Source organism: Mustela erminea, chromosome 5, assembly GCF_009829155.1.
Source record: "Mustela erminea isolate mMusErm1 chromosome 5, mMusErm1.Pri, whole genome shotgun sequence".
Lineage (NCBI taxonomy): Eukaryota > Metazoa > Chordata > Mammalia > Carnivora > Mustelidae > Mustela > Mustela erminea.
The window spans coordinates 60,533,982-60,548,547 of record NC_045618.1 but is presented as its reverse complement, the minus strand read 5'-3'; the positions used below and the strand labels follow the sequence as shown (position 1 = coordinate 60,548,547).

The 14,566-nt window shown below is 39.9% G+C and overlaps 1 protein-coding gene across 1 annotated transcript in view; it reads left to right on the top strand.

Moving 5' to 3' along the window:
• LOC116590883 (G-protein coupled receptor 176) overlaps positions 1–5,587 on the top strand; it is a 326,863-nt gene extending 321,276 nt beyond the window's left edge. The window contains exon 14 of the mRNA XM_032343249.1: positions 5,213–5,587. Within this exon, the coding sequence (XP_032199140.1) occupies positions 5,213–5,349 (137 nt within the window). The 3' untranslated portion in view covers positions 5,350–5,587. The remainder of the gene's footprint in view (positions 1–5,212) is intronic.
• Positions 5,588–14,566: the final 8,979 nt, after the last annotated feature.

Below are 14,566 nucleotides of genomic sequence, written 5' to 3'. Positions count from 1 at the left end.
GCGGGGTGGCGTGCTGACCGTGGAGGAAGGGGCGGGCCGAGCGTGCTATTTTTTCCCCGGAACTCACTGATCAGGAGCTGGCTCTTCTCCCTGGCAGCCCGTGGAACAAGATGGTGCGAGGTGGGTTGCGTCCCCGCCCTAAGTCAAGTGCGAGGAGAGTGGGGAGTAAGTGTTCTTTGCCACCATGTCACCTCTGAGACACCCCCGAATACACTGGTACTCACAGAGGAAGCTCTTCAGGTCTGTGGTTAGTCTGGTGTTTAATCGAGTTATCTTATGTTGAGTTGCTTTCCAGAGAATTCCAACAAAAAGTTCTCTCTGCCTGTATGGTATACTCCTTCCCACCAAGCATTTGATCTACTTATCAAGTTCATATAGTAAAGAAGAAAATATGAATAACGAAAGCAACAGTAGAAGCGTAGGGCAAAAAGGGACACCAAGTCAGTCATGTAGTAAAGAAAGGGGTCAGAAATGTATTAACTCTTCAAAGGAAACAAAGTGGAATTTTCCCATAGGACCCGTGTAATGAATGGTGTCTCAAAAATTTTTATAACGAGTGAGTCAGGTATGTTTGTTTTAAAAATAACAACCTTAAATAAAAACTTCGGGCTACTAACTGTCTTGGTTGGCTCAGGAGTGTCCTGGTTTCACCATCGAATGTTTCTTGTCCTTGGAAACCCTTCCTCTCTGGCAAACTGGGATGATTGGTCACTGTAAATTGAAACTGAGAACAAAAGCCCAGAGGGCAAATTAATTACTTAAAGCTTGCAGTAGTCTGGGTAAGTGGCAGGATCCCAGACTAGAAGCTAGAGGAGCAGAGGGAGGTTGGGCGTGCCCACCCACCAGTAGGATCTGGCCTAGTGGTTGGGAGTCTGGGCTCTGGGTGAGGCAGATCCGGCTTTGAATGCTTGCTCTCTTACTAGCAGTGATCTTAGGCAAATTACTTAATCTATCTCCTCTACACCTTGGTATCCTTATCTTTTAAGATCAGATGGTTTTAATAGTTCAATAAGGATCAAAGGAGAAAGTCCACATAAAATGATTATGTCAGTGACTGGACTTGGTCGGCTTATGTGGGATAGTAGTAGTCCCTTTTTTTTTTTTTTTAAAGATTTTATTTATTGATTTATTTGACAGAGACAGGGAGAGAGGGAATATAAGCAGGGGGAGTGGGAAAGGGAGAAGCAGACTCCCCGCCAAGCAGGGGGCCCAATATGGGGCTCAATCCCAGGACCCCAGAATCATGACCTGAGCCGAAGGCAGACACCTAACCGACTGAGCCACCACCCAGGTGCCCCAGTAGTAGTCCCTCTTTATTTGAGGTTTCAGCCACCTGTGGTCAGTAGCCTTCCGGAAGCAGGTGATTCTCCTGGCCTGTTGTCAAGGTTGATGGTAGGCTAACACTGTGTCACAATGCCTATGTCATTCACTTTCATCCCATCGTGTGAGCCATTTATCGCCTCACATTATCACAACGAGAGGGGTGAGTATAGTACAAGGCATTTTGAGAGAGACTATATTCACATAACTTTTATTACAGTAAGTTATAATTGTTCTATTTTATTAGAATTGTTTTTAATCTTTTACTGGGCCTAATTTATAAGTTAAACTATCAGAGGTATGTATGTACGGGAAAAATCATAGTATATATGGGGTTTAGTACCATCCATGGTTTCAGGCCTCCACTGAGGGTCTTGGAACACATTCCTTGTGGATAAGAGGGACTTCTGTATTTAACATTTAATCAGGAGATTTCCCATAAAAGCCTGGACTTCTGACTTTTCTGATAAATCAGCAGTTCCTTCCACCAGTGAGGAGAGCTGAGGAGCAGATGTTCCCTTTGGAAGAGGCACGGGGGACAGGGTCCCCGTCTGCCCCTCTTGACTTCATGTGCCTGGTCCTTTGGAGCCATATGATTTCCATACCATGTTATAAGCCTCTGCTGCTTTGAGTGTGGCCCAGTTACTGGGGGCTTATTAGAAAACCTACTGACTCATAATTTGCACTTTAATAAGATCCCCCAGTGACACTGTGAGGTTTGAGAAGCACTGTTACAAAGCACAGAGCATCAGGATCTTTGGGCAGTGTTTTGCTTCTTGTTTTATACCTGTGTCCAAGGCCCTAGCCCGACGTCCAGAAGTCAGAGTCCCTGGTATGGGGCATTCAGTTTGTCAAATTAATGCAAGCTACAAGATTATATATTACATAGCTACTGTACAAGACATAGTATAAGCTTATACATACAGGCTATATACAAGGTTATATATTCTATAACTACTATAAGAATTTGAGAAATATGGATTTCAGTATAGATTTCAGAAAGCTAATTATGTTATTCCATTGGGGTCCTCAGAACAAGTTGACCAACCACTACAACTGTGCAGTCTGATACTCCATGTTGAAAAATTGCCCATCAGAAGATTTGTTTGGTTGTAACTTCCTCCTTATTTACCATCAATTTTTATTTTAGTTCCAGTATAGTTCACATGCAGTGTTAAATTAGTCTCAGGCATACAATATAGGGAGTCATCACTGATTGTAAGTTTGGAACAGAACTTGGGGTGGCTGTAGTTGGATTGGTTTTTGTGAAGGACGTTGCAGTTGTGAAGGGTACATGTGTTAGTGTATGTCCTTACTCTGACCACCTGAACAGTTTCATAGGCACTAGATAGTTTTGAGAAAGTTTTTTTTGTTGTAATATAGGCTTTCTGGTTTGTAGTGGAGTACTGAGATTCTAAAATAGTAACACTACTAGCTAACTTTTTTTTTTTTTTTTCCCGTTGAAAAATATGTTGGCTTGCTCTTAGGGAAATTCTTAACTCATCGTTGCTTTGATGGGGTTCTGTTTCTCTCAAACTGTGTGTGCCCTCAGGCCTCCTAGTTATTATTTGTTAAATTCCTTTTTCAAGAGAACTCATTGCCTTTCAGATGCACTTAGTAATTTAACTCCCCCAAATTTATTGGATCAAAATATCAGAGTTGCTATGAGAGATTTCCACAGTTCATTACCTTTTGATGTAACACTTTAGTTATATTCAATGAATTTATCTTAAGTCACTTTCAACTAATTTTCTTTCATGCTTTTTTCATTCTTGATTTGAGGTAGGCTTTTCATGCAAATATGTGCCACCAATTATTTTCTTCATCTCATAAAATATCATTTATCCTTTTGTTTAGTAGTCTTAACAATGGCATTTTGGAGAGGTTTGGTACTTAATTGTGATGTGTTATTCTTTTATCAGTTAATAAGAGCTTGTGATTCTAGTTCTTCATTCAAATTGGGTAAAATGAAAAAGTTAAGATCCTGTGGACTAGATCTGTGCACCAGCAGTCCTGGGAGCTTGTTAGAAATGCAGGGTCCCAGGCCCTGCTCCCGACCTACTGTCTCAGAGTCTGCATTGTAACAAGTTGTCCAGCAGGTGATCTGTACACTTGTTAAAGTGGGAGAAGCTCTGGACTAGATTGTTGACTAGTCCTACTGTAGGATTATCTATGGTGGTGGTGAAAATAATGTCAGAAAGTATCTTCTTTTCCATCTGCTCAATCCCTCCTTTTTCTTCTTAAATTTCATTTTAATGAAGATCCTGCCTTCTCCAGATTGTCTTATTGCTCTAAGCATACCTCCCGTTTTGCTTTTGGGTAACCTTCCCTTGAACCACCAAAAGCAAGCATGTCCTAGCTTGAGTTCTCAACTCTTTCATGGTTAATAATTTATTTGGAGACACATATAACTGGAGTGGGATCATTTGTCCTCTGTATATTTGGCATCTGCCTCAGATCTGTCTGGCATTTTAAGCTATACCAAGTCCATCCCTTCAGCAATGCCTCTTACATTGGCAACATATTAGAATTGCTTGATGAGATTTAAAGCAGACCAATGCCTTGGTTCCATCCCAGGTGAATTAAATCTATTTCTAGGGGTTGGATCTGGACATCAGTATTCATTCATTAAGGACATTGTTCTAGGATATAAGGAATAGGACACAACCCCAACTCTGAATTATTTCATCGTCTGTTGATGAAGGTAGCCACTTAGGCAGGAAATCACAGCAGGGGCAAGACAAGAGTAGTAAGAGCTTTGGGACAAAGTCCACGGGCACACTACAGAGGGAATGAACACTGGGGAGATGGGGAAGTGATGTTCAAGTTGAGCCTCCAAGGATGATGGTCATTTACTGGTATCGCCCTCGCCCCGCAAGGACGACAAGACGCCCTGGTTCGGATGCATCTTCTCTCTCTTCTCTCTCTTTATTTCCGCAAGTCTACACACTTATATACGCTTACATGACCAATCAGCAAGCAGGGTACAGGAGGGAGCGAATCAGGCTGTGCACCTAAACGAACAACTTCGCTAGCAACCAATGCTGTTTACTTCCTCTTTGGGCGTTCCGCTTAGTCTCACGAGGCAATCCTAACCTGGCAACTAGCCAGGCGCCATCTTTTAATGGCGGAGGCCGCCCTGGCCAGGGGCCTGCCTCCGACATACTGGGTGGTCAAGAAGGACAACACTCCAGATAGAAGAAATAGTATCTGGGAAGGCCTGGGCCACTCTTACCATTCCTCCTCTCATGTGTGGGATATTGAGGTTTGCTTCTCCTCTATCCCACCTTTCTCCTTGCTTATTTTTCGTCTGTGTGTTGGCAACACCACTACATTTCTCATTTGACTCTCTGAAGAGAGAGTCATTTTGCCCTTAATGATTAGGCTGATTTTTAAAAATGACAGCATTGGGGCACCTGGGTGGCTCAGTGGATTAAGCCTCTGCCTTCGGCTCAGGTCATGATCTCAGGGTCCTGGGATCGAGCCCCACATCCGGCTCTCTGCTCAGCGGGGAGCCCACTTCCTCCTCTCTCTTTCTCTCTGCCTGCCTCTCTGCTTACTTGTGATCTCTGTCTGTCAAATAAATAAATAAAATCTTTAAAAAAAATGACAGCATTATCGACCTATATTTTATATACCTGGATTCATTTCCTGTGGTTGTCACAACAAATGACCACAACAGAAACCTAGATCTCTTGAAGATCTAGAGGCCTGCGGTCTGAAATCAGAGTCCACAAGGCCATACTCTGCCTGGAGGCTCTAGGGAAAAATGCCCCCTTGCTTTTCCAGGTTCTCAGGCTTTTAACGTTTTTTGGTTTTCTTGCTTTGTGGCCTCCTCCTGCCAATCTCCACTTCTTTTTCACATTGCCTTTCTCTCGGTGTGTCTCTCCAGTCTGCCTCTGCTTTTCTCTTATAAGGATGTTTGTTACTGAACCTATGGACCACCTGGATGAATCCAGTTTCATCTCAAGATCCTTAACAGATCTGCGAAGACCCTTTTCCCAAGGAAGGAAATTTTCGCAGGTTTGAGTGATTAGAATGTGGACATAACATTTTTTGGCCACCATTCAATAGTACTTTTACTATGCAGTGGTTTTTATAGTCACAAAATTTTGCATCCATCACCACTCTCAATCTGACATTTTCCTCACCCCTCAGACAAATGCTATCCCCATGAGTAGTCACTCCCCATTTTCTCCCAATGCCCCCAGCCCTAGGCAACCACTAATCTGCTCTCTGTCTCTGTGAATTTGCCTAGTTTGGACATTTCATATAAACAAAATCATAAAAATATGTAGCCTTCTTGGTCTGGCTTCTTACACTTTGCAAATGTTTTTTAAGTTTCATCCACGTTGTAGCAGGTATCCATACTCCATTCTTTTTATGTTGAATGCTGATCTCTTGTATGACTATACTGAGTTTTTTTTAATCCATTCATCAGTGGGTGGACATTTGGGTTGCTTTTACTTCTTAGCTGTTGTATGTAATTCTGCTATGAAAACTAGCCTACAGGGCACCTTGGTGGCTCAGTCTGTTAAGCATCTGCCTTCAGCTCAGGTCACTATCTTGGGGTCCTGGTACTGAGTCCCGCATCAGGCTCCCTGCTGAGCCTCCCTCACTTCCTGTTCCCCCTGCTTGTGCACTCATACTCTCTATGACAAATAAATCTTTTTTTAAAAATTAGAATTAAAAAAGATTTTATTCATTTATTTAACACAGAAGGAGAGGGAGAGAGAGCGCACAAGAAGAGGGAACAGCACACAGGGAAAAGCAGGCTCCCCGCCGAGCAGGGGGTCCAATGCAGGACTCTATCCCAGGACCCTGAGACCATGACCCTCATGAGCTGAAGGCAGAGGCTTAACCAACTGAGGCATCCAGAAGTGCCAAATGAATAAAATCTTAAAAACAAACAAACAAACAAAAAAAACCCCAAAAGCAACTGGCCTACCGATTTTGGCGTGGATGTATGTTTTCATTTCCCTTTGGCATATATGTAGGAGTAGAGTTATTGGGTCTGTGGTAACTTTTTGAGGATTTGCTGGACTTTTCCAAAGTGGGTGCACCATTTTACATTCCCACCAGTGGTGGATGAGGGCTTTGGTTTTTCTCGTTTCTGGATTCAATTTTATCGTCATCTTTTAGTTGATTCTCTTATCACTTCTGCCTTCTCTGGTAATCTTCTCACTAGGTTGGGAGAATATTTCCATACCATTTTTGTTAGTGTCACATGTCTTTTCCTCACAGTGAAGAAATGGCAGGTGGTCAATTCTTATCCACTCTGAATGTCACATTTTCTTTTGATTTCACCCTGCTTCCCAGAAATAATGCAAAGCAAGCAACAGTGGAAGTTGATGCCATCTCCAGATCCATAACCATTTTAGTTCTTAAAACCTAGAAAGTTTTCTCTTGGCTATAAGCTAAATGAAGGCAAGTACCTTCTCTTTTGTGTTTTCTTGTAAACTTTGTATGCAGCTTGTGATGAGTGTTCAATTAAGTATTAAATGAGAATGGCTATTGTCTCATGTGTAAAATGACTAACTGTTGTGTAGATTGAATAATTTTTCCTAATTATGCACAACTTCTGATAGCCTAACCACTTTGGTTATTGTTTTCAATGCACAGATGAACAGGAGACTGAAGATATGATAGAAGAATGTAAAGAATCTTAAGCAAAGACTTGCTGGGCGTGTTTTGAGAAAGTTGGGTAAATTCAATTACATAATTTTTTTTCGAATTCTTATATTCAATGACTGCATTTATAGGGACCATTCCTCAAATAATGATTTTAATATTTGGATTTTCTCTACCTGGATTATATTTCTTTGATATTTTTGAGACTTGAGGTACAATTGGTCAGTGGGTTTTTTTTTTCATTGAAATTTCTTGTAAAATTGTATTTTATTGCCAATCTTGTAACATCAGGGATACATTATAGAAACCAACATTTTATGTATGTGTGAGTTATGTTAAAACTAGCTCAAGTGCTATGATGACTTTGTGTTTGATTTTATGTGTTACAACTTCATTGGGATTCAGACAGATTTAATCACTGTGAATTCTTACTTGGGCCCTGATTTTCCAGATTTCCTCCTCTCTGATGTCTGGTGGTAAGTATAACTTGTCAAAGGAAAAAAAAAAAGAATTTTCTCAACAAAGCAATGTTAGCATAGACTTTGCTTTCTTATTAACAGTGATGCTTTGCTTAAACAGGAGTCTGACTGAATTACTTGATTTAAAAAAAAAATTATTTGAAAGCAAGAGAGAGAGTGAGAGTGAGAGACTAAATGAGCACAAGCAGGCAGAGAGGCAAGCAGCAGGAGACGGAGAAGTAGGCTCCCTGCTGAGTAAGGAACCTGATGCAGGACTTGATCCTAGGACTTGGGGATCTGAGCCAAAGGCTGTCACTTAACTGACTGAGCCACTCAGGAGTCCCTGAATTACTTGATTTTTATTATCAGTTATCATCTTTCAGAATGCAGCAACTATATCATCCTGTTGGAGAGTGTATTTATGTCAGAATTTTGAGCAGAGGTTCTATGCCTTTCTTTGATTGAACCAATTTAATCATCTTCTCATCTCTGAAGCAAATTCAGTGGCCAGGGGATGGGCTGTGATAATTGGTGTAGTCAGGGATTCATGCTTGCTTTTTCTAGATAGGAGCTGGGTTAATCTCCCTGGAATAACATGTAGAAATTATGGACAGTAGTAAAAAGTAAGCAGTAGCAAGACATAGTCACATAAATCCACACTGTTTCCCAATGAGAATGCTATGGTAAATGCTCTAATTTTAAATAGATTGAAGATGGGGGGGTTAAATAATAAATAATTATTAAAATATTAAATAATGTGTTGATGCTCTCCATGCTAAACTGACAGATGTCATAGAAAGAGACAACCACTTTCTAGATAGTAATTTGATACACACCTCTTATAAAAAGACCACATAAAGAGGTCTTCTAAATCTTCTTTTTGGTTAGTCTTATGTTACACTGGAAATGGATGGGTGATATTCTTGAAACATGGGTATTAATCAAAATGCTATAAATACCATATAGAGAGGGAAAAGGGAAGACACTCAGACTTTTTTCTCTAGAGTGCACTAAAAGAAATTAGAAAGCAGCAAAGATCAGCTACTTAAGAAAAGTTGTGTGGCTCTATTTTAAGAGAGGTTTGTCTAGTTACAGGTTAGTCACTTGGATCCATGAGAGCAATTTATGTCTGCACTTTTTGACAATGAATTGGCTCTACAAGTCCAGTTTATTTCTGATGAAAAAGAAATGAGCAGGTAATCGTGCTGCCTTTAATGAAGTTTGGAGGGATAAGTATGTCGCATGACTATTTTTTGCTTACCTGTTTCATCACCTGTTAGTGGATGATGTTAACAATGACTTTAAAAAATGAATTCTGTGCTACTATTTTCAGAGGAATCGATAGGCAATTTCTTTTTTGAGCTGCCTCTTTCAGTTGACATGAAAATAACACCGGTTCTTGTCGATGTCAATGTGTGACAGTGTAATTCATCTTGATGTGAAGGATTTTGTTGGGGGGTACCAGCAGAAGTTAAAGTCATGCTTTTAGACTCTCCTAGCAATGACGTGTGTTGTAAGGTTTGAGTCAGGGGAGAGGTGACATGGGTGGGAATTTGGAGTGGTGACAGAGAGGAGCCATTTTGGCCCAATACCCTTTTTGAGGAGCTCAGCTTTCTAAACCTGTGCTTCTGGTATTTGAGTGTGTGTGTGTATATGTGTGTGTAGGGGGGTTGAGAGCTTATGCCTTCCTAATGTGTTTCTGCAAATGGTATTTGGGGTATAGTGAGCCTTTATGTTATAGAAGTTTAAGAGAAGAGAAGTAAGATGGAATGATCTTAAATAATGGATTTTGCCACTGAAAGAGCTGACACCATTCATTCCATAGCACATCAACTGAAGGGACCTCTAACAGGGACTGGTAAGCTGAATCTAGACTATAATTCAGATGAGACCAGGTACAATCAGGGGTATAATGTAATGCAACATGAAGACTCCAGGTTTTGTTTTGTTCTAAATATTATCCTGTAAGGGAGAAAATGTTCTTATTAAAAATCAGTGCTTTCCCCAAGATACAGATGTAGTGAAAAGAAGGGCCATATGCATCCCAATATTCATAGCCACAATGTCCACAATTGCCAAACTGTAGGAAGAGCCTAGATGCCCTTCAACAGATGAATGGATAAAGAAGATGTGGTCCATATATACAATGGAATATTACTCAGCCAACAGAAAGGTGAATACCCAACTTTTGCATCAACATGGTTGGGACTGGAGGAGATTATGCTGAGTGAAATAAGTCAAGCAGAGAAAGTCAATTATCATATGGTTTTTACTTACTTGTGAAGCATAAGGAATAACATGGAGGACATTAGGAGAAGGAAAGGAAAAGTGAATTGAGAGAAATCAGAGGGGGAGATGAACCATGAGAGACTGTGGACTCCTAGAAACATAAACTGAGGGTTTTAGAGGAGAGGGGGGTTGGGAGGATGGGTCAGCCTGGTGGTGAGTATTAAGGAGGTCACATATTGCATGGAGCACTGGTTTTTATAGGCAAACAATGAATCTTGGAGCACTATATCAAAAACTAATGATGTGTGATGATTAACATAACAATAAAAAAAGTAAAGATAAAAAAATGTAATAATGACACAAAGTATAGGAATAACTTCATGCACACACAAAAAAATCAGTTTTTATTTTAAGGTTCCTTCTAGACCCCAGAATAAGATAGAAAAGAAAAAGCATGAAAGAGAATCTTCAGGATCTTAAAATTTGAGCTTTTTCTGCTTATGACTTCTCAAGAAAACAACTGGCACCACCTTTATTGTAAATTCCTGAAGGACCCGAAGTTTATGGCCTGTCAACTCTCTCTGGAACACAGGACCATAAACTCTCGTAGCAGGAAAAAGGTATCACCCTGATGGCGTAATTTTAATTCTTACAAGCCCTTTGTTTCCATGTAACCTACTGATTCGAAGGTGAGTCTCAGAGTAAACATGGAACATGTCTGGGAAAAAGCTCCTGTTCCTATACACTTTTTCTGTACTATCAGGATTTAAAAAAAATTATATTCAATTAGCCAACATAGAGTTCATCATTAGTTTTTGATGTAGTGTTCAGGGATTCATTAATTGTGTATAACACCCAGTTCTCATCACCACATATGCCCTCCTTAATACCGATCACCTGGTTACCTCCTCCCCTCACTCCCCTCCCCTCTGAAACCCTCAGTTTGTTTCCTGGAGTCCATAGTCTCTCGTGGTTTGTCTCCCTCTCTGATTTCTTCTCATTGTTTTCCCTTCATTCCCTATTGTCCTCTATACCATTGCTTATGTTCCACATATGAGTGAAACCATATGATACTTGTCTTTCTCTGTTTCACTTACTTCAGTTAGCACAGTCCCCTCCAGTTCCATCCATGTTGATGCAAATGGTGAGTATTCAGCCTTCCTGATGGCTGAGTAATTCCATTGTATATATGGACCGCATCTTTATCTAGTCATCTGTTGAAGGACCTCTTTGGCTGTTGTGGGCATTGCTGCTATGAACATTGGGGGTACATGTGCCCCTTGTTTTCACTGTCCTATTAGGATATTTTCAGTGACTGTAGGCTTGCTACTTAAAAGTGAATTAGAATTCTCTTCCAAGACTTGCCATGTTTGTGCTCCTCTCAGAAGGAACGCTGTCCTTTTTGAAAGAATTATCTTTCAAATCAGTTTTCCAAACTCTGTGACCCTTTCCATACCTTCTAGTGATTGATTCTTTACCTGGGCACCATGAAATGATTTGGCAGTTTATGCTTCGATATGATTATGCTGCCTTCAAAGGAGAAGTGTTTTTAGAATGAGAGACAAAAGTCAATAAGAGTGTATCTCAGTCTGTCAGTCATTTCTAGAGTTCACTGGACTCCAAAGCCAGACCTTTAGCCTATTCCTAAGATTTTTGATTCTACCTATTCTTATTAAAAATGGAAATTAATTGGCTGGTATTCTACATTCATTGTTAGTTCACCCGGAACTCAAGATCTGCTTATTGTAATGCTTTGGCCTTCTCTTCAAAAACTAATCTTATACTTTGTATGTATATGTAGGATTTCTTCTAAGTTCTTTTTTAGTGCTGTTTTTGACCAAAGGTGAATTCATTCTTTGAAAGGTGACATCTGTAGAGTTTGGCCCAACTTTTTTTTTTTTTTTTTTAAAGATTTTATTTATTTATTGGACAGACAGAGATCACAAAGTAGGCAGAGAGGCAGGCAGAGAGAGAGGAGGAAGCAGGCTCCCTGCTGAGCAGAGAGCCCAATGCGGGGCACAATCCCAGGATCCTGGGATCATGACCCAAGCCAAAGGCAGAGGCTTTAACCCACTGAGCCACCCAGGCATCCCTGGTCCAACTCTGTAAGGATGGCTCTTCCTTCAGTAGTACTTACTACTACTACTACTACTACTACTACTACTACTACTACTTCTTCTTCTTCTTCTTCTTTTGTGTTATGTTACTTACCATAAAATACGTCATTAGTTTTTGATGCAGTGTTCCAAGATTCACTGTTTGCGTATAACACCCAGTGCTCCATGCAATGCGTGCCTTCCTTAATACCCACCACTAGGCTCCACTATCCCCTCTACCCCCTTCCATATAAAATCCTCGGTTTGTTTCTTGGAGTTCACAATCTCTCATGGTTTGTCTTCCCTTCCAATTCCCCCCCACCCCCACCCTTTCAGTTTTCCTTTCCTTCTCCTAACATCCTCCATGTTATACCTTGTGTTCCACAAGTAAGTGACACCATGTGATAATTGACTTTCTCTGCTTGACTTATTTCACTCAGCATAATCTCCAGTCCCATCCATATTGATGCAAAAGTTGGGTATTCAGCTTTCTGTTGGCTGAGTAATATTACATTGTATATATGGACCACATCTTCTTTATCCATTCATCTGTTGAAGGGCATCTCGGCTCTTTCCACAGTTTGGCTATTGTGGCCATTGCTGGTATGAACACTGGGTACATAGGGCCCTTCCTTTCACTACATCTGTATCTTTGGGGTAAATACCCAGTAATGCAATTGCAGGGTTATAGGGTAGCTCTATTTTTAATTTTTGAGGAACGTCCACAGTTTTCCAAAGTGGCTGCACCAACTTGCATTCCCACCAACAGTGTAAGAGGGTTCCCGTCTCCACGTCCTCTCCAGCATTTGTTGTTTCTTGCCTTGTTAATTTTTGCTATTTTGACTGGTGTAAGGTGGTATCTCAATGTGGTTTTGATTTGAATCTCCCTGATGGCTAATGATGATGAACACTTTTTCATGTGTCTGTTTGCCATTTGTATGTATTTCTTGGAGAAGTGTCTGTTCATGTCTTCTGCCCATTTTTTGACATGATTGTTCTTTGGGTTTTGAGTTTGGGAAGTTCTTTATAGATCTTGGAGGTCAGCCTTTAGTAGCATTTACTAATGCTTCTAGTAGCTCATCTAATGCTTCTCCACAACATGCAGTTGCATAGCCCACCTAATGCTGTCATTCATGGGCCCGAAAATGGAGCTGTGAGAATTGTGTGCCCTTCACTTGTTTTTCACATTTTCATGGTTCTTCATAAAGACAGGACTGTACTTGGAGAAGGATTTAAAAGGGGATATTTATTACCTTAGTAAAATATAAAATTATGCCCTGTAGGGGGCCCTATCTTGAGTCCTTGCTTTCCAAGATTTTTTTGTAAGTAGGCACCACACCCAGTGTGGAGCCCAACATGGCGCTTGAACCCAGGACCCTGAGATCAAGACGAGTCAAGATCAAGTCAGATGCTTCGCCTACCAAGCCACTCCAGTGTCCCATCTTTCCTTTGTTTGCTATGGTAAGCTCATGTTTTGTTCTTATTCTACAAATCCAGCAAATGTGTTTCTTGAGCAAATCTGTCTTCTTCAATTATACAGGAACTGGGAATGTTACTGATTACTGTAATGTGTTCTTCTGTACGCTATATTGCTTTAGGAATGGAATTTACCCCCACCTCCTAACAAAGCCAGCAGAGAACAAATAAACATGGATACAGTAAGTATAAATATAAATTTCTGTATGATTTATTGTTGTTCCTTGTACATAAGAAACAGTAATATACAACTTAAACTGCTGTAGAATGTAAAATGGATAAAAATGTGTACAAAAAAAGCACATTCCTAGAAAAAGGTATTGGCAAATATTCAAAACTGGGAGGCGGGGTAACAAGCAAAAAACAAATCAAAAACAAAACAAAAACCCCAACAATTCTTCAATTCAGTGTGCAAACGTTTTATAAAAATAGAAATACTAACTCTACAGGCAGTATTTCCTGATAAATTATTTAAATAGCATATCTACACAATCTGAGATCTATTCCAAGGGCAATGAGAAAATAATTTATAAAAATAAAGCAATGGTATATAAGATAGAAAAAAAAAACCCATAACTTTCAGAAATGTATTTAACATTTCCATGCTATTTCCTTATTGGGAATACTTTTCTGCAAAGAATTTTTATACTATGTACAACATTGACTTTTTTTTTTTTTTTAAAAAGGTACTACAGTAGCTTTAAGTTTGTAAGACACTTAAACTCTTTCTGCTTGATCCAAAAATTCTTTACTCAGTCACACAACAAATGAGGTAATATTTGTATAAAAGTTTCACCTTTGTTATTTTTTTTTTCTCTTTTGGAAAAAAATGAAAAAAGTGTAGATGCTTTTCTTCTCCCTGGAAATAGGCACAAGGGATGGGGTACAGACAGTTTGAAAGGCCTCCTGGCTTTTCTTTGAAATTTAAAGACACTAGCAAATGGATAACTAATTCCACTTGAAAAGACAAAAAAAGATCCCAAATCATTCACTCTGAGCACAAAGTGAAGAGCTGCTAGCTCTGATGTTCCTTGTGCCGTTCTTGAGAGATTTGCTGGTAAGTCTCCACTACCTGCTGTCAGACACTTTCCATATGAAACCTAGATTCCAGGTAGAACAGAGTTAATAAATAATCTGTATTTACAATCTTACAGTCATGAAGACTCCTAACAAAGCTGATATGGATAGTCCTTACGCTTCTTCCTGTTCCTTGAATAGTCTTTCAGACAGATCCTCCAGAGCAAGTAAAAAATAAATATCTTACATTGTAAAGTGTTTGTAAAAAAACAAAAACAAAAACAAAAAAACCAAAAACTACAGTCTAAAAGAGTTGGAAAACTCCATGAGATTTAGGAA